The sequence below is a fragment of the Lepidochelys kempii genome, chromosome 3 (genome assembly GCF_965140265.1).
Source record: "Lepidochelys kempii isolate rLepKem1 chromosome 3, rLepKem1.hap2, whole genome shotgun sequence".
Lineage (NCBI taxonomy): Eukaryota > Metazoa > Chordata > Testudines > Cheloniidae > Lepidochelys > Lepidochelys kempii.
Genome location: NC_133258.1, coordinates 2,604,000 through 2,629,873, shown reverse-complemented (window position 1 = coordinate 2,629,873; position 25,874 = coordinate 2,604,000). Strand labels below are relative to the sequence as shown.

The 25,874-nt window shown below is 51.9% G+C and overlaps 1 protein-coding gene across 2 annotated transcripts in view; it reads left to right on the top strand.

The window, feature by feature from the left end:
- KIF3C (kinesin family member 3C) overlaps window positions 1-25,277 on the top strand; it is a 65,260-nt gene extending 39,983 nt beyond the window's left edge. Inside the window, exons 2-8 of one of the 2 annotated variants that reach the window (XM_073335489.1) lie at window positions 4,304-4,405; window positions 7,676-7,798; window positions 8,922-9,040; window positions 12,919-13,035; window positions 16,156-16,261; window positions 18,014-18,189; window positions 19,588-25,277. In XM_073335489.1, coding sequence (XP_073191590.1) covers window positions 4,304-4,405; window positions 7,676-7,798; window positions 8,922-9,040; window positions 12,919-13,035; window positions 16,156-16,261; window positions 18,014-18,189; window positions 19,588-19,681 — 837 coding nt within the window. In that variant the 3' untranslated portion in view covers window positions 19,682-25,277. Of the gene's footprint in view, window positions 1-4,303; window positions 4,406-7,675; window positions 7,799-8,921; window positions 9,041-12,918; window positions 13,036-16,152; window positions 16,262-18,013; window positions 18,190-19,587 lie in introns of both variants that reach the window. The other variant, XM_073335488.1, reaches the window with a different exon arrangement.
- The last annotated feature ends 597 nt before the right edge of the window (window positions 25,278-25,874 follow it).

The following is a 25,874-nucleotide window of genomic DNA, read 5'->3' as shown; positions in this document are numbered from 1 at the left end:
AGGGGGATGGAGAGTTTTGCCGTGGCGTATATTGATGACATCTGTGTCTTTAGCCAGACCTGGGAGGACCATGTGTCCCAGGTTAGACAAGTGCTGGACCGACTCCAGGGGGCTGGGCTGACTGTAAGAGCGGAGAAGTGCAAGGTGGGGATGGCGGAAGTATCTTACCTGGGCCATTGCATGGGGAGCGGCCGCCTAAAGCCGGAACCAGCCAAGGTGGAGGTGATCAGAGACTGGCCCGCTCCCCACACCAAAAAGCAGGTCCAAGCCTTTATTGGGTTGGCAGGATACTATCGAAGGTTTGTACCCCACTTTAGCACCATAGCCACCCCCATCACTGAGCTATGCAAGAAGGGGAAGCCAGACAAGGTGGTCTGGACTGAGCAGTGCCAGCAGGCTTTCCGGATGCTGAAGGAGGCTCTGGTCAGTGGCCCAGTTCTGGCAAACCCAGACTTTGACAAGCCCTTTGTGGTGTTCACCGATGCCTCAGACACGGGGCTGGGGGCGGTGTTAATGCAGGAGGATGAAAAGGGGGAGAGACACCCCATCGTGTACCTGAGCAAGAAGTTGCTGCCCCGGGAGCAACACTACGCGGCCATCGAGAAGGAGTGCCTGGCCATGGTGTGGGCCCTCAAGAAACTAGAGCCCTATCTCTTCAGGCGACACTTCACCGTCTACACCGACCACTCTCCCCTGACCTGGCTGCACCAGATGAAAGGAGCCAACGCCAAACTCCTGAGATGGAGCCTGCTCCTGCAGGATTACGACATGGACGTGGTCCACGTGAAGGGAAGCGCCAACCTGATAGCGGATGCGCTGTCCCGGAGACAGGACCCCGAACTTCCCCAGGTCACTGGTCACAGTGACCCCGCTCAGTTCAGTCTCGAAGGGGGGAGAGATGTGACGATGTGACTCAGCAGGGAGGGGGGAAGTGTTGACCTGGGAATGTGCCCTGGGGATGGGAGACCTGAGAGCCTGTCACCTGAGCCAGGAGGGGGAGGGGGAGGGGGAGGTAACACCTCTGCCCAGGAATGTGGACGGAAGCTGCAGAAGGGAGCCTGCTGGGGGGGTTTAGTTTTCAGTTTGGTGCTGGGTGGAGGAACACAGGGAACCCCAGGGCTGGGGTCTAAGCTCCCTGCTCCCCCAGAAGGACTTGACTGAGGGGTCCTGGGTGTACCCACAAGCTCTGTTTTGGGCTGTGTTCCTGTTGTCCAATAAACCTCCTGTTTTACTGGCTGGCTGAGAGTCTCAGTGAATCCCAGGAAGGGGGGTGCAGGGCCTGGACTCCCCCACACTCCATGACACTCTATGGGTGGCAGATTTTGGAGTGGCCACCCAGAGCTAGGAAACAAGGTGACTAGTTAGCGTCACGTATAGGGTTGTTTTCTGTGGTGTGGATATTTCAGCAGACATGCTGTTCATGCAGGAGGCTGGAGGCCTTTCATACGCGTTGCCAGTGGCACCTACTGGGTAGAAGATGGTTTGACTTTATCAGTAATAGGGACGTGTCATTGAGAACTGGCCTCAAGAGGTTTGATCATCGTTGGCCACCATCGGCTGCTCCTTGTTGGTCATGCTGCCCCGCTCAGAGACAGAGTCTCTGAAGATCGGACTTGAGGTCAGGAGAGGACACTGGCCAGTCATAGACTGACGGTGGTCACAGGATTAACCCTGGCAGCACCAGGTCAGTCATAGCCCTGTGGAGCTCTTAGATGCCTGGAACACAGCCATACAGCGTGGTCGTGGACCTCTGCTGTCCCAGCGTGGTGGTGGTGTTGAAGTTTATGGGTGCTGCGTGGCTTAGGCACAAGGTGGGCATGTGATTGCATGGTGCTCTGCCCAGTCTGGGCTGGGCTGGGTGCCTCGTCAGGGGAGACGTTCTACATTTATTCCCAGCGCTGCTGCCATCTTGCCGTGTGAGATTGGCATGTGACTGTCTGTGCCTCTCTGAACCCCACAGGAAGCAGAGACTGGGTCAAAGGCCTCCATGCAGAAGTTATTGTTTGAGTCTCAAATTCCTTAATTGAATGTGTGGAAAGCACTTTGAGGCTCTCTCAGGGAAGCCCCTAGTGAGCGGCAAAGCAGGACTCTGGCATTGCCAGTGGATGGTGCCCTGCCCTTCGGGTGCTTGCAGAGCTGTTGGTCGCTCTCAGTCATTTCCTTCACTACAGTCCAGTCAGTGGCCCCTCCCTAGCAGCTCCCACATCACCTCCACTCTCCTCAGCAAGCTTTCCCCGCTGTTTATCCTTCGGTTCCTCCGCTGCAGCCCATCACGGCTTGTACCGTCCTTGTGCCGATCCCTGCCATTCTCATGTCCCTTTGCACTGACCCTCTTAGCATTTTCCTGCTGGTTTCAGGTCTCCAACTTGTCACCCGGCCTCCGCCTGGCTAGCAGAATCGTCACCTGGCATCTCTTCTGCATGATGCCTTAGAAAATGCAGCTGTGAACACAGTTATTCATTGTTGTCATTTAATTGTAGACCTTTTAAGCCTTTTCCAGTGATTTTTGTGAGTCACAAGAAGTCAGGCTCCAAATGTGTCTGAGATCTGGTTACTGTCTCCCGCACAGACAGGGCCTGAACACTTGCTGAGTTGCTAACTCCATATTCAAGTGACTCGGACAGTAACTTCTAGGGCCTTATCAGCAGCTGACAGTGGCTAAGTGGGCTGATCAGAAGCAGGCTGAATGAGGCACTGAAATGCTTTAACGGGGCTAAGGTAGATTAATGAAAAACATACTTTAAAAAACAAGGACGAGACATTTCCTTACCAAGGTCACCTGGGACACCCTGAATCTGAAAAGGCCAATGTCCGTTTTGTCTTTAGGCTGATTGTGCTGATTCTTCCCTCTCTCTTGCTCTGCACACGGCCAGGCTGTGTCCCGATCCTGACCCTCCTCCTCCGTTGCACCCCGAAGAGCCAGGCTTTTCTCTCTGGTCTCGCAGCCAGGCCCTCGTTATCTCCCATCTTGGTAACTGTAACTTCCCTCTCCCTGATGTCCAAACCGCGCCACTCCATTCAAAACACGGCTGCTCGGACCATCTTCTTCTTCCATTACTCCAGCAGCATCAGCCGCCCTTTGAGTCCCTCTGCTTACTCCCCATTGCACGGCATCAGGTGCAAGTTCTTGTCCTCATCGCCAGCATGGTAGCAAAGGAGCAAGCACTCAAGGAGCCAGGCTCAGGGGTCTTTGCCTCCATGTCAGCTAGCCCTGCTCAGAACAGCTTTTCATGGCCTGGTGATCCAGACCCTGGCGCCCGGTGCGTGCTGAAACGCTGTCGTTTCTGGGGCAGATGTCCCTGAACAGGGTTCCCTGGTCTCTGACTGCACCCCAATATGGCATTTGCTTCCCCATGACAGCATCACACTGGACTGTCCCCACCCCTGCCGTGATCTTATCTTAGTGCATTTCACTCTTCCTTCCCGTGGGACCCTGACTGATTGACTCCTATTGCAGCAGTGCCTCGTGGCCCCGGGGGGCTAAGCGCTGGCAAACACAGAACAAGACTTTACATGTGTCGGGACTGAAATCCGCACGGGGGGGGCCCAGAAAGTCCTGAGTTGTAGTCTTTACTCTGCCACTGCCAAGTCACTTAGCCCGACATTTTCAAAGGGGACCACTGATCTGGGGGCCTGACCTGCTTTGTGGGGGGAGCTGAGCATCTCTGATCCCAGCTGAAGCCAGTGGCAGGAGCGGATGCTCAGCAGCACACTTCTGAATCTCAAGGTGTCTAGAGTCGGGCACCCCAAAATGGAAGCACTCAAAATCCACGGCCAGTTTTGAACTTGGTGAGTGGTATTTTCAAAAGCACCTACGTGACTTTCAGTGGGACTTGTGCTTCTACATCTCTCGGTCACGTTTGAAAACCCCACTGTTTGGCCATCACCTGTGTGCCTCGGTTTCCCTATCTGTACATGTGGGTAGTAAAGAGCGATCTCAAGAGGGGTGGGGGGAGGTTAATGAGGTAATGTTTGCATGTGATCTGCAAATGGCAAGTGCTGTACGAATGCTCAGTGTTCTGACCAGTTTCAGCCCGTTGTTCCCCATCAGCAAGCCGGAGCGGGATATTCATTCTGTCCTCCAAGTAGCTGCGATCCCTCCTGTCTTCCTACCACCCACAAAGCTGATCAGTCCCCGCTCTGCTCCCCCCTCCAAGGTGACATGTTCCACTTGCCGCAGCAGGGCAGGAGCTGCAAGGTCAGGTGGCCGTCCCCCCTTATTAGCCTCTGGCTCCTTTCCTGTGTGTGCATGGGAGAGAAAGGTTCTGATTCCTCCCCATCTCCCTTTGTCTCCTGCCCCTAGGCGATGGAGAGCAAGCTGCTGATAGGAGGGAGGAACATCATGGACCACACAAATGAGCAGCAGAAGATGCTGGAGCTGAAGAGGCAGGAGATAGCTGAGCAGGTAAAGACTCTGCCTTAGGAGATGGCTGAGCAGGGCTGACACTGGATAGTAAACATAAGAGCAGCCGTACTGGTCAGACCGAAGGCCCATCTAGCCCAGTGTCCTGTCTTCCAACAGTGGCCCATGCCAGGTGCCCCAGAGGGAATGAACAGAACAGGGAATCATCCAGTGATCCATCCCCTGTCACCCATTCCCAGCTCCTGACAAACAGAGGCTAGGGACACCATCCCTGCCCAGCCTGGCTAATAGCCATTGATGGACCTGTCCTCCATGAACTTATCTAGTTCTTTTTTGAACCCTTTTATAAACTTGGCCTTCACAACATCCTCTGGCAACATCCAGTGGTCCCTAAAGACTTGTGCTGGCACCATCCTTGATGTCAGATACTGGCAATAGATGATGCCTGAGTCAGTTATATATACTGCATATATTTATATCAGGGGTCAGCAACCTATGGCACGCATGCCAAACACGGCGCATGAGCCAATTTTTAATGGCACGCTGCTGTCTGCCGGACCCGGGCAGACAGCAGCGTGCCACTAAAAATCCTGCCCAGCCCACTCTTCTCCGCCCCCCACCCCCTGCTCTCTCCTTGCAGAGCAGGCAAGCTTCCCCTGCCCCCCGCCTCTTCCCCCAGCGTGCTGGGTTCCTGCCCCTCCTCCTCTCCCTCCCTGCGGCCGATCAGCTGATGGCCCTTCAGCAGCAAGCTCTCTGCTCCGGGGACCTTGGGGAAGGGGGTGGAATCATGGCATATCCCCTCCAGCCCCCTGCCGTGAGCCGCTCGGGGCAGGGGGCTGGGAGCACCCCCACGACCCCAGCCCACACCCCCAGCCCTCTGCCCTGACCCCTGTACCCCCCACACACCCCAGCCCTCTGCCCTCACCCCTGAACCCTCCTCACACACACCCAGCCCTATGCCCTCACTCCTGCACCCCCCACACACCCCAGACCCGTGCCCTGACCCCTGCATCCCCACCCCCCACAACCCCAGCCCTGACTCCGGCACCCCCCCCCCACATACCCAGCCCCCCAAGCCCCCTGCCCTGACTCCTGCACCCTCCTCACACACTCCCAGCCCCCTGCCCTGTCTCCTGCACCCCCCACACATACCCAGCCCCCCCACCACATGCCCTGACTCTTGCACCCCCCACATCCCCACTCCCACCCTGAGCACCAAACGGGAGCTCCTGCACACACACCCCACATTCCCACCTGCACCCCTCACACCAAATGGGAGCTGCTCAGGTAAGCGCTCCACACCCACACTTCCTGCCCCAACCCTGAGCCCCCTCCCTTATTCTAGCTCCTGGCCAGACCCTGCACCCCAACCCCCAGCCTGCTCCTTCACCCCCAGCCCTGTGCTCAGTGCACTTCTACCCTCAGCTCAGTGGAGAGATAGAGGAAGAGAATGGCTAGAACCAGGGAGAAGGTAGGTACCTACTCTATGTGGACAGGACCGGGACTCCAGACCGGCAGCAGGCTGAGTGGGGCCGGCAGCCGGGACCCTGGCTGGCAGGAGCCGGCAGACGGAACCCCAGACTGATAGCGGGCTGAGTGGCAGCGGGCTGAGCCGCTCAGCCCACTGCCAGTCTGGGGTCCCAGCTGCCGGCCCCCCTCAGCCCGCTGCCTGTCTGGGGTTCTGGCTGCCGGCCCCTTGCCAGCCGAGGTCCTGGCCACAGGCCCCGCTCAGCCTGCTGCCGGCCTAGGTGAACGGAACCCCAGGCTGGCAGCGGGCTGAGCAGGCTGGTGGCATAAGATCAGCGTTTTAATTTAATTTTAAATGAAGCTTCTTAAACATTTTGAAAACCTTGCTTACATAGAATCATAGAATATCAGGGTTGGAAGGGACCTCAGGAGATCATCTAGTCCAACCCCCTGCTCAACGCAGGACCAACCCCAACGAAATCATCCCAGCCAGGGCTTTGTCAAGCCTGACCTTAAAAATATCTAAGAAAGGAGATTCCACCACCTCCCTAGGTAACGCATTCCAGTGTTTCACCACCCTCCTAGTGAAAAAGTTTTTCCTAGTATCCAACCTAAACCTCCCCCACTGCAACTTGAGACCATTACTCCTTGTTCTGTCATCTGCTACCACTGAAAACAGTCTAGATCCATCCTCTTTGGAACCCCCTTTCAGGTAGTTGAAAGCAGCTATCAAATCCCCCCTCATTCTTCCCTTCTGCAGACTAAACAATCCCAGTTCCCTCAGCCTCTCTTCAGAAGTCATGTGTTCCAGTCCCCTAATCATTTTTGTTGCCCTTCGCTGGACTCTCTCCAATTTTTCCACATCCTTCTTGCAGTGTGGGGCCCAAAACTGGACACAGTACTCCAGATGAGGCCTCACCAATGTCGAATAGAGGGGAACGATCACGTCCCTCGATCTGCTGGCACCCTCCTGCGGCAATAGTTTAGTTATATAGTATATAGACTTATAGAGAGAGACCTTCTAAAAAATGTTAAAATGTATTATTGGCATGCGAAACCTTAAATTAAAGTGAATAAATGAAGAGTCGGCACACCACTTCTGAAAGGTTGCCGACCCCTGATTTATATGATAGTTCACAGTTCCTTGGTGAACTTGACAAAACCTCTGGTCCTGAGTAACTGAGTCGTATAGTTAGGTGGCTTGTATTAAAGGAGTTGCCAGGCTCAGTCCAGTTCCCAGTGGACAGTGCCCAGACACCAGTGATGGGCACCCAGCAAAACACCACCGGTCAGACAGAATGCATTGCAAACCAAATTAAGGAGCTGTGTTTAAACTCCGTCCACCCAGGCGATATCACCATTTGTTCCCATCCACAGTGCCAAGGCAAGTGTGGGACAGCGGATGCCATACACAAGTACAGCTGCTTCATTCTGTCTTTGGCTTGGTGTAGCTAGATTCAAGGAGATCCCATTGTAGGGAAAGGGGAGGTCCATAGGCTTTGGGGTGACTCATCTCAACAATCCCTAGTCTCTAGGCCAAGACCGCGAATGCGACTGTGAGTTGTGGCGGCGTTGGCTGTGTGGTGGGCCAGAAAGGGGCTACCAACTTACCATCAGATGCTAATGACTTTCAGTCACTACAAGCCCAGCCAGCCATTGCGCTGGACACCCTGAGATGAAAGGCTCCAAATCACATGCCCAAATGTAGTCCCCCTCCACTGTAAAATTTGCATATAACTACCCATCATGCTCTGCAAGCCAGCAGGATGATTTTGATGGTGGGGGGTTGTTCCTGTTACTGACTCTTTCTTGTTCAACTGGGTTTTGTGTTTTTCCTGGATACAGAAACGTCGGGAGCGGGAGATGCAGCAGGAGATGCTGCTGCGGGATGAGGAGACCATGGAGCTGCGGGAGACCTTCACGTCTCTGCAGCAGGAAGTGGAGATCAAAACCAAGAAACTGAAGAAGGTGAGAGGCTGCCTGTGCTGGGACACAGCTGTGGGGAGCCAGTCTCAGGCTGGGTTTCTTTTTAATGACACTATAAGGTGCCTTTACTGTTGTGCTGAAACTGGGAGGAGGGTTGTGGGTTTGTCTTGCTTCCTGTGAACGTAGCACTTGCAGGACAAGTAGTGTCTAGGGTTGCCACTTCTGTAATTGCTGGTAACTGGACCCCCGAGGCCCTGCCCCTGCCCCACCTCTTCTCCCAAGGCCCTGCCCCTGCTCTGACTCTTCCCTCAAGGCCTTGCCCCTTCTCCGTCTCTTTCCCCAAGGCCTGGCCCCCATCGCTTGCTCCTCTTCCCACAGCCCCCTTTGCTCACTGAGTCATCTCAAGGAGCCTGCCGGCAGGTAGGAGGCGACCCTGGCTAAGCAGGAGCTGGTGCGAGTTAATGATCCAGCACTGCCCCTTGCCCTGCAGTAACTGGACTTTGGGTTCAGGTGCCCGGTTGCCTTTTCGACCAGACTTTCCGGTTGAAAACCGGGCACCTGGCAACACTGAATGGAACCCAGACACAGAAGCCAAAAACCGGACTGTCCAGGTAAAACCCGGACGGGTGACAACCCTAGCAGTGTCCCTGATTGTATCTGGGCTGCCGTAGGTCCATGACACCTTTGTGACATCGTGGCATGACGTTTTCAGTGCATGCTGCTACACAGGTGAGCCAGGCAGCTCCGACCACGGGGAAGATATTGCACACTGGGGCCTATAGTCTCCACAGGCCCCTCAGATCAAGGTGGAACACAGAGTGCTGGAATCACAGCTGCTGTCAGTCAGCATCACCAGATGAGGATCTGTCCCAAAGCCCCTGCAAGACTCTCCTTTGTAATAAAGGTGCAGCCCACTTCATTTAACCACATCCGGCACATGCGCAGCGTTCAGGCTCCTGCAAATGTTCCGTGTTGCTTAATGTTGGATGAACTTTGGGCTTCCCCAGTGTGAAGACCCAAAGACCCTAAGGAGACCCATTTTTCAGGTCTTTTGGGGATACTGTGAGTAAATGACTTGCTTTTCACATGGGATGAGACCTCAGGCCACATCCTGGAAGCTGCTGCATGAACAGGTACTAACAGAAGCTCTTTCGTGGTGTCCCAGCTGTACGCCAAGCTGCAGGCTGTGAAGGCAGAGATTCAGGACCAGCATGATGAGTACATCAGAGTGCGGCAGGACCTGGAAGAAGCGCAAAATGAACAGACACGAGAACTTAAACTCAAGTAAGTATCTCCTCACCTTAATGGGAAATGCGGGATACAAGCTGTCAGGGTTCCTTCCCCACTCTGAACTCTAGGGTACAGATGTGGGGACCTGCATGAAAGACCCCTTAAACTCATTTGTACCAGCTTAGGGTAAAACTTCCCCAAGGCACAAACTGTTTGCCTTGGAGGGTATGCTGCCACCACCAAGTGATTTAACAAAGAATCAGGGAAAGGACCTCTTGGAGTTCCTGTTCCCCCAAAATATCCCCCCAAGCCTTACACCCCCTTTCCTGGGGAGGCTTGAGAATAAACAAGATGAGCACAGACCAGCCTTGGGTTTTTAGGACCCTAAAAACCCAATCAGATTCTTAAAAACCAGAACTTTATTAGAAGAACAAAAAAAGATAAACAAAACACTCGGTAAGATTAGAATGGAAGATAATCTCACAGGCAGTCAGATTCAAAACATAGAGAATCTCTAGGCAAAACCTTAAGTTACAAAAAGACACAAAAACAGGGATACACATTCCCATCAGCACAGCAAATTTCACAAGCCCAAAAACAAAAGAAAATCTAACGTATTTTCTAGCTAGACTACTTACTAACTCTGTAGGAGTTGGATTGCTTGCTTTCTTGATCTGTCCCCGGCAGCGGCATCACACAGACAGACAGACAAAGCCTTTTCCCCCCCACCCAGATTTGAAAGTGTCTTGTCCCCTTATTGGTCATTTTGGTCAGGTGCCAGCCAGGTTACTTGAGCTTCTTAACCCTTTATAGGTAAGAGGATTTTTTAGTACTGTATCAGAGCTTCTTAACCCCTCCCCATTATATTTATGACACAAGCCCTGCCAGCCACAATTCCATTCTGACAGAAAAGGCAGAAATATTCAGAAAAGAGTTTTAAAATAATTAGCTGAGGAGCTTCCTGACCCAGGAATGTTCATTTTTCCAAATCTTGGAACACTGGGGAAGTTCCAGAGGATGGGGGAAAAGCTCATGTTGGGCTAATATTTGAAAAGAGTAAATGGGTTACCCGCGGTAGACCTGTAGGCCTGACGTCAATCCTGGAAAGACTCACGGAAGGCTGATAGGGGTCTCACTCAGTAAAAAATGAAAGGATGGTAGCATGATTAATGCCACTAAGTGCAGCGGTCTTAGCGTAGGGGAAAATAGGTCTTGTCAAACATTATAGCAAGAGATTTGAGAAGCTCAGTCTTACTAGTTTTTCCAGATTGAGAGGAGACTTGATCAGTCTACAAGTACCTACACGAGGAGGAGATTTCTGATAGTAGGCAGCTCCTTAATCTAGTAGAAAAGGCATCATGCGATCCAAGGGTTGGAAGCTGAAGCCAGACAAACTCAGTTGAGAATTAAGGTGCACATTTTTAACAGTGGGGATAATTAACCATTGGAACAACTTATCTCGGGATGTGGTGGATGCTCTGTCACTTGAAGTCTTTAAATCAAGACTGGATCTCTTTCAGAACTGCTTTAGCTCAAATAGAGGTTCTTGATACAAGAATCACTGGGTGAGGCCCTTTGGCCTGTGTTATGCAGGAGGTCAGCTAGAGGATACTAATGCTCTCTTCTGGCCTTAAAATCCAGAGTCCACATGACTCACGAGGAGACCGTTGCAAATAATCAAGGGATGAGTGTAGCTGTATGGGCAGGCTTTATGCTGGGGGACAGAGTGGGATGAATTAATTACCCTGGACCAGGGAAGAATCAGTGTCTCAGCTGTGGATGGACACTGGGGATTTTTGCATGTAAATTAAGTAAGTGTAAATGGACATGCTTGATCACGTGGGTCTGGCTTTCAAAATCTGGCTCAAGTGGAGCCAATAAAAAGCAATGTTCGTGCTAGACCCCGTGTGTTCATACTCTGAGGAAGACCAGCTACCTCCCAGCGGAATGTCTACGCTACATCCATACCCCCCGTCAACACCATGTTACAGGTTGGGGAAAGTATGAGTTAACGAGCTTTCCCTGTAGCGCGTTAATAACATTCAGACAGTGCTTTGGTATAAAGTGCTATACAATACGTGCTAAGGAGGCTTGTCAAGTGATTAAAATAATAAGAGCGATTAATCACACTGTTAATAATAGAATACCATTCGTTTAAATATTTGTGGATGTTTTCTACATTTTCAAAGATGTTGATTTCAATTATAACGCAGAATTCAAAGTGTACAGTGCTCACTTCATATTTATTTTTTATGATAAATATTTGCACAGTAAAAATAAAATATTTTTCAATTTCCCCATTACAAGTACTGTAGTGCAATCTCTTTATCATGAAAGTTGAATTTACAAATGTAGAATTATGTACCAAAAAAAACCTGCATTCAAAAATTTAAAAAAATGTAGAACTTTAGAGCCTACAGGTCCACTCAGTCCTACTTCTTGTTCAACCAATCGCTCAGACAAACAAGTTTGGTTACAATTTGCAAGAGATAATGCTGCCTGCTTCTTGTTCACAATGTCACCTGAAAGTGAGAACAGGTGTTCTCATGGCACTATTGTAGCTGGTGTCGCAAGATATTTACATGCCAGGTGCACTAAAGATTCATATGTCCCTTCATGCTTTAACCACCATTCCAGAGGACGTGCATCCATACTGATGACAGGTTCTGCTAGATAACAATCCAAAGCAGTGAGGGCTGATGCATGTTCATTTTCATTATGAGTCAGATGCCACCAGCAGAAGGTTGATTTTCTTTTTTGGTGGTTCGGGGTCTGTAGTTTCCGCATCAGAGTGTTGCTCTTTTAAGATTTCTGAAGGTATGCTCCACACGTCGTCCCTCTCAGATTTTGAAAGGCTCTTCAGTGTCTTAAACCTGGGTCAAGTGCCATAGCTATCTTTAGAAATCTCACATTGGTACCTTCTTTGTGTTTTGTGAAATCTGCAGTGAAAATGTTCTTAAAATGAACAACATGTGCTGGGTCATCATCTGAGACTGCCATGAGATGAAATATATGGCAGAGTGTGGGTAAAACAGAGCAGGGAACATACAATTCTCCCTCAAGGAGTTCAGTCACAAATTTAATTAATGCATTATTTTTTTAACGAGCATCATCAGCATGGAAGCATGTCCTCTAGAATGGTGGGTGAAGCATGAGGGGCTTACGAATGTCTAGCATATCTGGCATGCAGATACCTTGCAATGCCAGCTACAAAAGTGCCATGCAAATGCCTGTTCTCACTTTCTGGTGACATTGTAAATAAGAAGTGGGCAGCAGTATCTCCCATAAATGTAAACAAACTTGTTTGTCTTAGCGATTGGCTGAATAAGAAGTAGGACTGAGTGGACTTGTAGGCTCTAAAGTTTTGCATTATTTTGTTTTTGAGTGCATTTATGTATCAAAAAAAATATAGATTTGTAAGTTTCACTTTCATGATAAAGAGATTGCACTACAGTACTTGTATGAGATGAATTGAAAAATACTGTTTCTTTTGGTTATCATTTTTACAGTGCAAATATTTGTAATAAAAAATAATAATATAAGGTGAGTAAGGGACTTGCAGAGTTATTGTCTAAAAACAAAGCTTATAGGAAATGCTGTGTCTCTTTTCTCTGATTGATGTGCTCGGTCTCTTTCTGTCCCCATCTCTCTCTGGCTGGCTGTATTTCTCTCTGTGCGATCTTTGATTCTGTCATTTTATCCTATTTTTACCTGTTCGTCTTCCCCTTTGCTCTCATGTTTCCCTCTCCCATTTCTCTGTGTGTCGGCCCATCCTCCCCCCAATCTCTCTCTCCTCTTTTCCCAACACTTTGCTTCTTCCCACCTTTTCTCCCATTCATCTCCCCCTTTCCTTCTTCTCACTCCCTCGCCCCTTTTGTCTTGCCACCCCCACTTGCTCACTCCAACTCCCTCTTACCCTGGCTTTTGCTCAGATACTTGATCATTGAGAACTTTATCCCTCCTGAAGAGAAGAACAAGATCATGAACCGCCTGTACTACGACTCTGAGGAGGACCAGTGGAAGTTCCAGCCGCTCGTGCCTGCTGGGGGGTAAGGCTGCCATTCTGGGAGAGGAGGCCTGGCCTACCAGTGGGGTATTTTTCTGAGGCACTGGTGGTGCCCCCTCATGGCTGCAGGAGGGAGGATTCTGAATGGGGAGAATTAGCTGTCTGGGATGGAAGAGCGAGCGGAAGCCCAGCGGGGCAGGGACAGCCTGTCCGTTACTGTGTTATTGTCTCGCAGAGCGGAGAACCCTCCTTAACACCATAACACGTTGTCACTGTCCAGCTGCAGCCTCACAAAACACCTCCTGAGGGGTGAATTTGGCCCAGAGTCTCAGAGGGGAGTGCTCTGAAGAATGGGCACCGGCAGAAAAGAACAACCTCTGACCGCGGTGTGGGGACACAGCCCCCTCTTCCTTCCCCCGCTCTGCCCCTGCCCCACCTCTTCCCACCCAGTTCTGCCCCCTCTCCCGAGCGCGGCCCATCCCTGCTCCTCCCCCTCCCACCCCAGCACCTCCTGCATGCCGCGGAACAACTGATCACGGTGGGCGTGCGGCGCTGGGAGGGAGGGGGAGGAGTTGCTCGGCAGGGCAGGAGGCATTGAGGGAGAAGTGGGGAGCTGGTTGCCGGTGGGTGCTAAGCACCCGCTAATGTTTTTGCATGGGTGCCTGAAGCCCCACGGAGTTGGCGCCTATGTATGGTACCAACCAGCTTTGTGTCTGGCAAGGTGTGCCCATGTCAGGCAGCAGAGCGGTGACCTCGCTGCCAGAAGGAGAAAAGCTCTGCCATTTGCTCTGTTCTTGTAATAAAAGGCCTGAACCCTCTAGCTCATGGCCACAGCACTGCAGGGCCTGGGGAGGTTCGGGCAGGAGAGTTAAGGTGGGCAGCTGAGGTAGCTGCCTGGCCCCTCTCTCTCCGAGGAGACAGCTGCTGCTTTCCCACTGCTCAGCCCTGCTCAGCACTGGCTACGTAGCACTCCGAGGGACCTGGGAGTGCCAGGGCCATGTGACAGGAGCAGAATGGAGAGAGCGAAAAGCCTTCGCCTGGCTTGCGGCTCCATCCCCCTCACTAGAGAGCCTGTCAAGCCAAGGACAGGGTTTCAAACTTTTCCAGTGGTTTGTTCACTTCTTATGCTGGAGATCCTGTCTGCACACCTCCCCCACCCTCCTCCTGGTGTCCCTAGCCTCTGTTTGTCAGAGGGTGGAGCTGGATGGCAGGAGAGAGATCACTTGATCATTACCTGTTAGGTTCACTCCCCCTGGGGCACCTGGCATTGGCCGCTATGGGAAGAGAGGACACTGGGCTGGATGGACCAGTCTGACCCAGTGTGGCCGTTCTTGTGTTCCTCACAATCTCAGCTCCTTCCTCTTCTTCTCCACCCCATCTGCCAAGCCCAGGGGGGAACCACTGTATTTTAACCCTCCCCCATAGTCCCCGGCACTCATACACTGAAACTCAATGGCCTGATCTGCTTGGCTCATTCTCCCAGTGGCTGCTCAGCTGCTGGCGTTCAGTTCTTTATGGAAGCAGCTCAATTCCTCTTGACGGGAGCTGCCACATCAACCAGCATCTCTTCCCTGCCAGCCATAGGCAGCTGGTAATGGAGGCTGGGGGAGGCTAAGATTCCCCAAAACTCTGCTAATTCTCCCCGCTGCAGCCCCGAGGCTGGGCTGTGGCAGGGCTCAGAGGTCCTGTGGGCAGCTCAGGCTCAGGGCTCAGTCCTGGCTGGCTGGCCAGGGCTTGGGGCTCCTCCAGGCTGCTCCAGGCACTGGCAAGCCAGCTGGGGCTCTGGACTGCTCTGGTCACCAGCAGGCCAGCCAGGGCTCGCAGATCTGCCGGTAGCCCAGCCGATCAAAGCTGGGGGGTGGAAGGAGTTGGGGGCAGAGCCTTGGGCAGAAGGGACGGAGCAAGGCAGGGCCTTGGGCAGAAGAGGCAGGGCAGGGGGCTAGCCTTCCCAAATGGGGAGTGCATATGCCCCCATGCTGCCAGCCCTCATGATCAGCCAGTGCTCCGCTCCACACGGATATACTGCATGGGCCGTGCAATTTGAGAACCAGTGATGAAGGCTAATGCAAAGCTGATGGCTCAGGGAAAGCAGACACTATGCACAGGCAGATTTGATGTTTCTGACTAAGGTTTTTATTTATTTAGGCTTGGCAGAATTTTAATTTTTTTTATAATGTTGATGGATAATATCAGTTTGTGTTTACAATATTTTTTAATTTAAATTTTCACAGTTGTGGAAAATTATGTGGGGAGCAGATAGTGGGGGCTCACACAGTGAGGACTTCATGACAGTTGACACTGAGATTCAAACAGTTAAAGCTTTCTAACCATCGAAAACACAAATTGTCACCATCACATGCCAGAATAGCCAGAGGAAATAGCCTTACATCAAACTTTTAAGTTCTCAAGCAGCATCTTTCTGACGTTGCCGATCTGCAAACCTCAATTATCATCCGTTGAAATATTTTCCATCGGTGTGTCCGGGTGCAGTGAAACTGACGTTTACTGGCACCTGTAGATAAAAAGCTAATTCTTCCCAGCCTGTATTTATTGGCTGACCCAGATCATCATCACTGGCCCTTCTGCCTGTGATCCCAGTGATGGACAAGCCTCAGGAGCTTTGGAGGTTCTTGGATGAGCCCCCCAAAGTTCAGCTGCTTCTCCAAGTCTCTCTTCTTTGCCTCCCCTCTGGCCCCCTTGGCTTTCAACTTTCCAACCCAGCAAGCACCCTCTTGTGATCTTCCTGTCCAGGGATTCACAGGTCACAACTTCCTGAGAGAGCCTGTTCCATTGCCTGATAATCTATTCCAGTGCTGTGTTACTCAGCCGCAAGATTCCTGTACTAATTTCCATCCCTCTGCTGTTAGCCATACCCCTTGGACCTCCCCTCAAATTTCTCTGGTAGCTAAAGGCTTACACCTTTCATCCCTGTAGATGGTCTCTGTTAATGATGTGCAGTAGAAGTCAAACCTTGGCAGTCTAGGGGATCAGCTCTCCACCATACCCTGGGCACAGAACAGGAAGGAAGAGAAGACCAACTCTGCAGAAATTTACATCCATTTAGAGAGAGACTGAGGCAGCCAATTCCATGCTTTGTCTGGATTTATTTTTAGTGGATAATTTTATATGGTAAAAATGTTTATTATAAATTTCTCCTTAGCAGCAACAACCAAATGAAGAAGAGGCCAACCTCTGCCGTGGGCTACAAGAGACCCATCAGCCAGTATGCGCGGGTGGCCATGGCCATGGGATCCCACCCGAGGTACCGGGTGAGTGCAGGAGCTGAAAGGAGGGGTGGAGTGAAGTCATTGCGTGGACAGATGGGAAAAAGGTGGAACCGATCTATGGCTGGGTGAATTGATGGAGGGAATGAGGGAATCAAGGGAATGGATCCTCTGAGAGTGGAAATGTGGTGGCTCCTTTTCCTGGGGTATAAGGCGTCACATCAGCAGGAAGAGAAGTTTAGCTTTGTGAAGCAGAGCACCTGGATGGAGCATGTTCGAGGTCCAGCGTTGAAGAGCATCTCTAAGCTTGTGGGGTTGGAGGGGTTATCACCCACCTGACAACTACGCTCGTTGGCCTGGGAAGAGGAGCTCTGTTTGAAGGGCCAAAGGAAGCCAGCTCCCGCTCCAAGCCATGCTAAGCTCTTCACAGTGTGATACAGGAGGGCCAGGGAGCAGCGGGAGAGTGCTAGAGGGGAAATATATAAGTTTAAGGCTAATTAAGGCGTGGTTCACTGTAGACTAGGGAAGGTGGCTGCAGGTTAATTGGAGCACCTGCAGTCAATTAAGGCCTTGTTAGGAACCTAATAAAACCCCCTGCGTCAGGCAGATAGAGGGGGAGGAGGAAGGAGAGAGGACTGGAGCTTGGAGGTGTGTGGAGAGATTTGGAAGATCTGAGAATTGGAGTAAGGGAGACCCTGCCCAGTAGGACAGGGAGACTCCCTTCCCCACAGCATCTAAGGACTGAGGGTAACCCCACCTAAGGGGGATGAGGGTAAGAAACCCACAGGGGTTGAGAGGGGCTGGGACTCAGAGTGAGGAGCAAACCCAGACCCCTCCCCTGCTTCCCTCCTCTACCACCTTCCCAGGCTAGTAGCAGGGCCCTCAGCACCCAAGAGCAGGGGCAAAGGGGGGCATCTTAGCTCCCTGCCAAGAAAAGCGCAGGACCCACCGGACTAACATCGGCCATCTTGCCACAACAGTTTGCACTGTCTGCTTCCAGGTGAGGGGAAAGGTGCCACAGAGCAGGCTTACACCCACAGCATCTCCCCCACAGCCCTGCCAGCTAAATTCACCAGCAGAGGTATCTTCTCCCACCCCCACCAATCCTCTCATGGATCAGTAACGGCTAAAAAAAAGGAAACAACGGGTAGGAATAAATGGTCCATTTTCAGAATGGAGAGGGGTAAATAGCAGGTCCCCCAGGGGTCTGTACTGGTCCCAGTGCTGTTCAACATACTCATCATCAATTATCTGGAAAAAGGGACAAAATTATAATGGGGTTCAAAAAAGAACTAGATAAGTTCATGGAGGATAGGTCCATCAATAGCCAGAAGCTGGGAATGGATGACAGGGGATGGATCACTCAATAAGTGACCTGTTCTGCTCATTTCCTCTGAGGCACCTGGCATTGGCCACTGGTGGAATACCAGATACTGGGTTAAATGGACCACTGGTTGTTCTGATGTTCTAACTCAGACAGCTGCTCGCTGCCCTGTGTGCAATGCAGTTGGGGCCTCTCAGTCCTGTCCCTCGTGGACGCATCATCACAAGTGGCACTAGCCGACTCTCTTGCAGGAGCTGAGGTTTGAGCAGGCCATGGAGAGCAAGCTGGGGTAGGTCGGAGTATATAAATGGGAGGCAGTGTATCTGGGGAGAGTGACCTACAGCTGCCCCAATAGAAAAAAATCTCCTGCCCCCAAGACTGAGCCCAGCTTTTCTGCAGGTGATCAGTGGGTCTGCCTGTGCCCATGTCAGTGAATCCATTTGTTGGTGTTGTTTTCATCCTGTTCCATGAAGGCTGAGAACATCATGTTCCTGGAGCTGGATCTCTCTCCCCCAGCTGTGTTTGAGTTTGAGCTGACTGGGGACCAGGGTGAGCAGGACCCACGAGCTCTGCACCTTGAGAGACTGATGCGCCTGGATAGTCTCCTAGAGCGGCCGGCAGCTGCCAGGGTGAGGAAGTCCCGATCCTGGTGAGTGTCCGCTGGGGTGAAGTGAAAAACAGCCTGATTCTGATGCCTGCTGGCGCTCAGTGGGGTGAACGTGAGGGCTGAAGGGAGGCAGGGACCTCTGAACAGGGTGGAAGGGGCAGAGCGGAAATGAGCAGCTGTGAGGTCCCCACTGGTCTGCCAGGGAATAATTAATAACCAGTTGCATTGAAATAATAACCCATCTGTTCCATGCCTGGCACGTTTGTTGCTGCTGGGGCGTCTGTTCTTCAGGCTGGAGAATCAGAGAATGAGGAAGCTCCAAGCATGGCGGAGGAGAGAAAGGCAATCCCCTGGTCTCTGCTTTAGGGTCCTTTCCCTGGTGAAGTGCGGGGGCGGGGATGCGCTTATGTGTACATCTGTCTCATCACCCCCCTCTGCCTCTATTACGTACCCACCTCCTCGGGACTGGGGAGGGTTCACTCGATGCCCAGACAGCACCGGCCAGAGGGAAAGTACTGTGTGCCCGTGCTAGGTTTTATTTTCGAGTGCAAGCAGCGACCTCTGCCAATGCTCAGGACCCCACAGAGATGACAAGCTTGTTACTGGACTGGTGGGACCTCATCCTGCCCAAGCCAGGCAGTTTCAAGGACACGGGGGCTGTTTACATGGCCAGAGCCCCTGCACAAGTCTAGAGCAGGTCTCTGTCCGTGAGGCCCTACCAGACTCCCTGCACTAGGGACCCGAGTCTCATCGGTCACAGCAAACACTGCCCAGCATTGCCCAGTCTTGACGCCTCAGCCAGCTTGAACCATTAGTCCTGACAAGCCCGTGGTTCAGGGCTGCCATCTCGATAAAGAGCCTGCACTGGTGCCAGGGCAGGAAACCGCTTTCCATCCGGCTTTTAGTGCAGGGTTAACAAGCCCAGAAAGAACCTGGGACCAAGATTTTCAAATTTGGAAGCCTAAAGTTTGGCACCTAAACTGAGTGAGTGCCCCAGTTCCTGGTGGCTAGACACTAACCTTAGTTTTGTGGCTGTTGTTAAACCAGTGTTAAAAGCAGGATGGCAATGACACCAAACATGTACAGGGTCTCCCATCCCACAGCCTGCAGCCTCCTCTGGCCTGCAGCGCAGCACCTAGTCCAGAGTCTGCCGGTGACCCCAGGGAACTCCGTGTGCCTCCCACGTGGGTATGAAGGGCAGAACTGACTCTGCTGGGATTTGACCCTGTGATTCAAAGGGTGTTTCGTGCTGATGCTGTAGCATTTATTCCATCCCCTCAAGCTTCACATGAGTTTCCTTTACAGCGACTCGCTGAAGAAAGTGGCTGGCGTTTCCAGTTAGGGGAGCTGGATGGGAGGCTGGGAGGAGGGAGAGAAGTGGGAGGAGGTGGGCGATGTGACAGGAGACCAGTTTTTCTCTTTTTCTTGTCCCACTCTCAGGTGCCAGACGCCCCGGCCGCTGCCACCCTCAACAACTCACAATTCCCTGGCATCCATGTCCCAGCGCCCCCCCACGATGCCAGCTCATGAGTGACGCCCTGCAGCTCCTCCCTTCCCTTCCATCTTATAGCAAGGACTACGCCACCCATCACTGGCTGCTTCCGAAAACGCTCGGCTGGGGAAGGGGATTCCCCGCTGGCAGCCTCCCCGCCCGGTCCCATCTCGTCTTTGTCTTCAGCTACTTCTCGTGTGTGTGTGTGATTGTGTGAGACACTCAGCGTCAGTTCCTGGGGACACGGGCGCTGCCTCCCTCCCCGCCTCTGGATCTGTCACTTTATTTATTGATCGTATTTATTTATGAAGCGGATTGGCAATGCAGAGTTAGGAGAATAAGTTCAAAATAAGGCTCAGCCTAGGTGGGTGGTGGGCACCATGTAGATTTCTCCCTTCTACTACCCCCCATCTTGTTTAAAACAGGAGCCAGCCGCAGCCTGCGGAAGCTGCATTTTCATCGTGTCATTGGCATACTCCCCACTCCTACTGCACAGTCACCTCCTCGGGGCGGAAACAAGCAGACGGTGGGAGAGAAGCTCTGCCCTCTCTCTCTGATGGCTTTCTCGTGAGATGAGATCACTCAGAGCTCTCCATGGACTCCGCGTGTGGGGTGGTTGTTTGCTTTGCCAGATTCCCTGGGATACCCCACGAGACCCGTGCCCCGGCGAACAGCCGTTCCCACACGTGTTTGGGGATTTTCTGGCAGCTGGGCCTTGCGTTTGCTGGCCCCGGACAAAGAGACACTTCCTGTGCTCTATCAACAGTGGCAGCAGCAGGGACGTCTCCTTGAGTTCTGGGCTCAGCTCTTGCCCCTTGATGAACAAAGGGGGTGTGAATTAACCAAACCCAGCCAACGGGGGGAGCTAAAGTTTTCCAGTGATCCTGAGACTTTGCTCGCCAGCTGCACCTTTTGGAGATGGTTGGGCCTGCCCCATTAAGTCATCGGACATCCAACTTGGTTCACAGTCCCTCGTTGGGGTGGAGCAGCCAGTGGGCATCTCCTGTTCTCCCCAAAGAAGTGCACAGAGGCTGGAGAACAACATTATCTACTTGAAAACTGACCTCCCAGGTCAAAGCAGAAACGAAAATATCTACTGTCCCTGGCACTAGAGGGAAAGAATCAGTGAAGGGCAGACGAACACATTTATCCCATGCACTGGCTACCTGGACTGGGTGATACAAGAAGGTGTTAAACTGCTAGTCTCAAAAACATCTTTGGTCTGGTGCAGGGGCTGTGGAGGAGGGCAGGGAAGCTAGTAAAAGAAGGAGGGACAAGAGGCGAGGCACTTTTGTCCAGTCCTGAGGAGGAGGATTAAAACATGGCTCTGGCAACAGCATGGGTGGCTATTCTTAGAACAAAGTTCAGTGTTCCTGAGTGTGTCGACGTTCAACAGTTCAGCTGAGGGCAGGTGCATCCTCACCTGGGACCTGGTTGGGTGTGCCAGGCCGCTGGGTGAGCGTAGACAGTTATGGGCTCTTGGATGGTTTGCAAATGTGCAGTGCTGGGGAATGGGATGGGGAGAGATCAAAGACCTTTGCAAGATCATAGTCGATGGGAAAGTGATTTATCGGGTTCACCTAAGAAGACTTGGATTATGAAATTGTCCTTCCACTTTTCCTGGTCTGAGGCCAGCACCCTGCTGGAGCAGAAGAAGGAGATGCGTCCTGGAATCCAGACGCCTGGGCTTGAACTAGGAAATCCAAGGAGAATATGAGGGCTGGCCCCATAGAGGGTATTGTGAGACCAAGGGAGTTTCTTATTAGGGTCTGGCCACTGCCTGTCTTGTAGCCTTCTGCACTTACGGCTGCTTCCCTCTCTCCCTGTCTCTGTCACTGCTGTTTGCTTCTGCCAGGCTTTCTAGAACTTTCCTCTTCCAGGTGCACAGGTGTTGAAACCCACAGGCCATTGAATTGGGGTGGGAACGGAGGAGTGAGAAGGGCTGGGGCCTCACTCAGCTTTCAGAGGGGAGACACCAACAGCATCTTCTTTCAAAGAGTTTGAGTGCTACATAAAGCGGGGGGAGGGTCATTGCAGGGATCACTGGGTAGCAAATCCCTGCATCATGGGAATCAGCTAATTAGTCTCCCCAGATCGAGGGCTTCTTTTGTACAGGTTAGAGAAGAGCAAACCACTGCTGAGTCAGCTTTCCAGTTAGCCCCCGGGTCACGGACGGGTAAAGCATGGCCGATGGAGTCCCTGGAACGCAACAACAGGGCTTTCAACCACCCTCTTGTTTCATACCATGGTGTAGCCCATGGAAGCCGCAGCCTGCCTTTCAGCGTGTAGCAGCCCTGCCCTGCTGCCTACCAGGCCCTGGAGTCTCAGCTGGCCACATGTGCTTGTTTAAAGATGAAGCCAGCTGCTACTTTCTCGAAGATGCGTTCAGGCTGCCAACCAGCCAGCATGGCGCTTCCAAACTGGGCCCTGGGCAGCGTGTAGGCCCCTGCTTCTGCGTTACTAGAGTCAACAATGCTTGTGCAGTATCACCACTAAGGCTTCTCTCGGGCTCGCCCCTTTCACCAGCTTCTGATGGAGGAAGGATGCCCTCATTGTGCCTTGCATCACTTCAGACGATGCGGGTGTGTAAAGCTGGTGAGAGAAGCCACAGCTCTCTGGCTGAGGTTAGAAACTAGCCCTGCCCATCTGCAGCAGGTAGAAAAGCTAACGGAGCACCCCAAAAAAGCACATTCACGTGAAAGATCCATGAGCTCGCATCCATGGACGATCCTCCATGGGACTGGGGAACACGCTGCCATAGAGCAGTACCTGTCACAGGGAGTGTCAGTGAGAGGAGCAAAGGGAGGTGAGAGTGAAAGCTGGGGTGCATTCATACTCTGTCTGTGGCCACGAAGATGTCCCTTCTCCAATGCCAGCTCCTTACCGAAACTATCAAAGACAGGCTCAGTCCCCTTGGGACTTATCCCCACACTTACAAAATAGAGCACTGGGCTGCAGGAGGAAGGATACAGACTGAAAAGTGGGGGCACCATGTACCCCCTTCAGATACGCTAGGGGCTCCCCAATTCTCCCATCTCCATGCTAAGTAATGGGACTGGGGAAGCAGAGATCTGTCCTAGTTTTGTGTGGATGCGGGGCAGGGGGGTGATCAGGTTTTGTGGGATGGAACTAGCTGAGGCTAAAAAGGGGGAGCTGCTGCCAGACTCCTTGTGGGTGGACAGTTCACTCTCTCCATCAGGTGCAAAAGTCTGCAGCGGATGGTTTCTCCTCATTCCTGCTGCCTCACCCTAGAGCTTGGCCCATAATGTTGTGAAGAAGCATGGGGGTCTGGGCTGGCTTAACCTGAGAGATTGGCTCCTTTATCTCACCCAGAAGCAGGAGACCTGCCTCAGGAGCTCCAAACTCATTAAACGTCTCTCCAGATGAGAGGAGAGAGCTAATGTGGAGGGTGAGCAGCTGGGAGTGATTGCATAGACAACATACCAGGTGAAGTCGCTTTTCTCTAGCACCGTTCACGGGGAGTGACTTGGGCTCCAACCCTCCTTCAGGGACAATGCTGCGGGGGGGTCAAAAGCAGCTCCCCACCCAAATGCACCCATGGCAAGTGTGTCCCATTCCCAGCTCCCAGAACAAAACCTCTTCTTCCCCTTTACTGAAGAGTACTCATCTGGAGTACTGTGTCCAGTTTTGGGCCCCACACTACAAGAAGGATGTGGATAAATTGGAGAGAGTCCAGCGAAGGGCAACAAAAATGATTAGGGGTCTAGAACACATGACTTATGAGGAGAGGCTGAGGGAACTGGGATTTTTTAGTCTGCAGAAGAGAAGAAAGAGGGGGGATTTGATAGCTGCTTTCAACTACCTGAGAGGTGGTTCCAAAGAGGATGGTTCTAGACTATTCTCAGTGGTAGCAGATGACAGGACAAGGAGTAATGGTCTCAAGTTGCAGGGGGGGAGGTTTAGATTGGATATTAGGAAAAACTTTTTCACTAGGAAGGTGGTGAAACACTGGAATGCGTTACCTAGGGAGGTGGTAGAATCTCCTTCCTTAGAGGTTTTTAAGGTCAGGCTTGACAAAGCCCTGGCTGGGATGATTTAATTGGGGATTGGTCCTGTTTTGAGCAGGGGGTGGGACTAGATGACCTTCTGGGGTCCCTTCCAACCCTGATATTCTATGATTCTATGAAGAGGAACTTGAACTAACTGAGCCAGCTGCAGAACAAATCTCCCACCTTCCATTTCTGCGTTGCCTTTAACGCCCAGCCGTGGGATGCCTGATTTGCAGAAGGGTTGTGTGCGCCCCCGATGTAGCTTTAAACACAGCCCGAGAGAGCTGCTGGATTTTCATTCCAGTGCCAGAGCCTCCTCCTCCAGTAAGCGTGCTGGAAATTGGCAGAGCTAGACACAAAGGCCCCTGTAGGCAAATGCAGTTGCCCTTTAGCTCCTGTCCATCCATTTCTAGGACTCCAGCACAGGCCAGTTCTGTGGTGGTAGATACCCAGTTTTAGACACGCTGGCCTCTGTGCCTGCCCACCCACTCTTAGCACAGAGACGCCCCTGCTCTCTTCTATCGCATGGTGCATAGGGTGGGTAAGGCAGACACGGGTGACTAGCCTGCCTCTCAAGGGCTAAATACCATCTCCCACCGCCTCTGGTGCCGAGCCTGTTTGCCCTCTGGAGGTTATTTTCTGTGCCCTGGTGACGCACAGGACCCAGACAGGATTATGGCTGAGATGGGGCCCATGTGAAAACTCTCCAGCCGACTCAGCTGCTCTCGTTAAGAAACCTCCCCTGGGGGTTGGAAATTTGACACAGACACTCTGGGGTCACATCTCACCCCTTGGCCAGCTTTGAATTTTGATTTTGACCTAAGAAAACTCTGCAGGTGGCGCCCCCTGTTGATGGTGTGCAGACTGCGGGGGGGCGGGGCTGAGCTCTCAATGCCTAAGTGCCGCTTTGACGCATCTGTTGCGCGTGGACGTCTGAGAGTCTCGCGCACGCTCTAGCTGCTGCTGCCAGTAACCTCACGATCTTCGTAGCACAAAAACCAAGCAAGGCTGTAAATAAATACTGGTTATTTAAGATGAGAACCACGAAGCTAGCCCTCTGCCTTGGTACGATGGGCTGGATCACTCCCACAGCCTCACTGCGTTGCTGCAACAACCTCGGGTGTATATTTCTATTGTTCTTTGTATGTTGGTATGTACGTGTTTCCATAGGAACGTATGTAGGTGTGTGTGGGCGTGCGTGTGTGTCACCAAGGGGACTAGTTACTGTTGGTGTGAGCGACGACCGGGGGCAAATTCCAGAGGGGGTTAGCAGGTTGGTATTTTTTTTTTAATTGATCAGCTGATTGACAAGGTGAGGGCCTTGATTAGGACCAAATTTTTGTGCCTGTTGTTATGGTGATTTATTTAGAAATCAAAAGTTTCCTGTATGGTGGCCCATCCTTGTCACTCTATACATATGAATATACAGGACATATTATAAATATATATATATATATTATACATACCGTGCTGGGAAAGGTCATTGTCCTCACACCCCCTCTGGCTTTGGATGGACACTTCTTCAATACTCTGTAAGGTAGCTTTGATGTGGTGCTGGAAATGAACAGAAAGTTCCAGCACCTTTCAAAATGGCAACAAGGACCACAATAAAGGAATGAGCATCATTGCAAAGAAGGCTGCTGCCTCATTCATTTGTGTTTTTTTCCAAACAGGGACCCACCAGAATCGTGGCAGGGTGACCCAAATAAATCCCCTACTCAACAGCTGCACACAGCAGAGCTGCTAGACAGCTCAGGGAGTTGGAATTAGGACATCTGGCTCTGCCGTTTATTCACTGTGTGAACCAGGGCAACCGTAACTGCTAACAACACTCATACTGCAGCATTTTTACTGTGGCACCTTAGTAGCATTGCTGGGTGATTTACAGAAACACGGTCCCTGCCCCAAAGGCTTTACAGTCTCAAGTGGACAGAGAACGTGATGCCCGACAAAGGGTGGGGCTGAGGAAGGAGGGATGATGTGTAAAGAAGGGAACAGATGGGAGGACAAGAGTATAGAAGCAGGACAATATGGTCTGCAATACAAATAATACTAGGAAGGATCCACAGAGCACTCCAAGGCTGCAGGTTGAGGGATTGGGAGGATGGTGGAGTTCTCAGCAGTGATGGGAAAAGGGGAAGAGGAGCAAGTCTTGGAAGGAAAAACGAAAGGTCAGGTTTTGCCATTCTTTAGTTTAATTAAGTGTTGAGACACTCTAAGGAGAT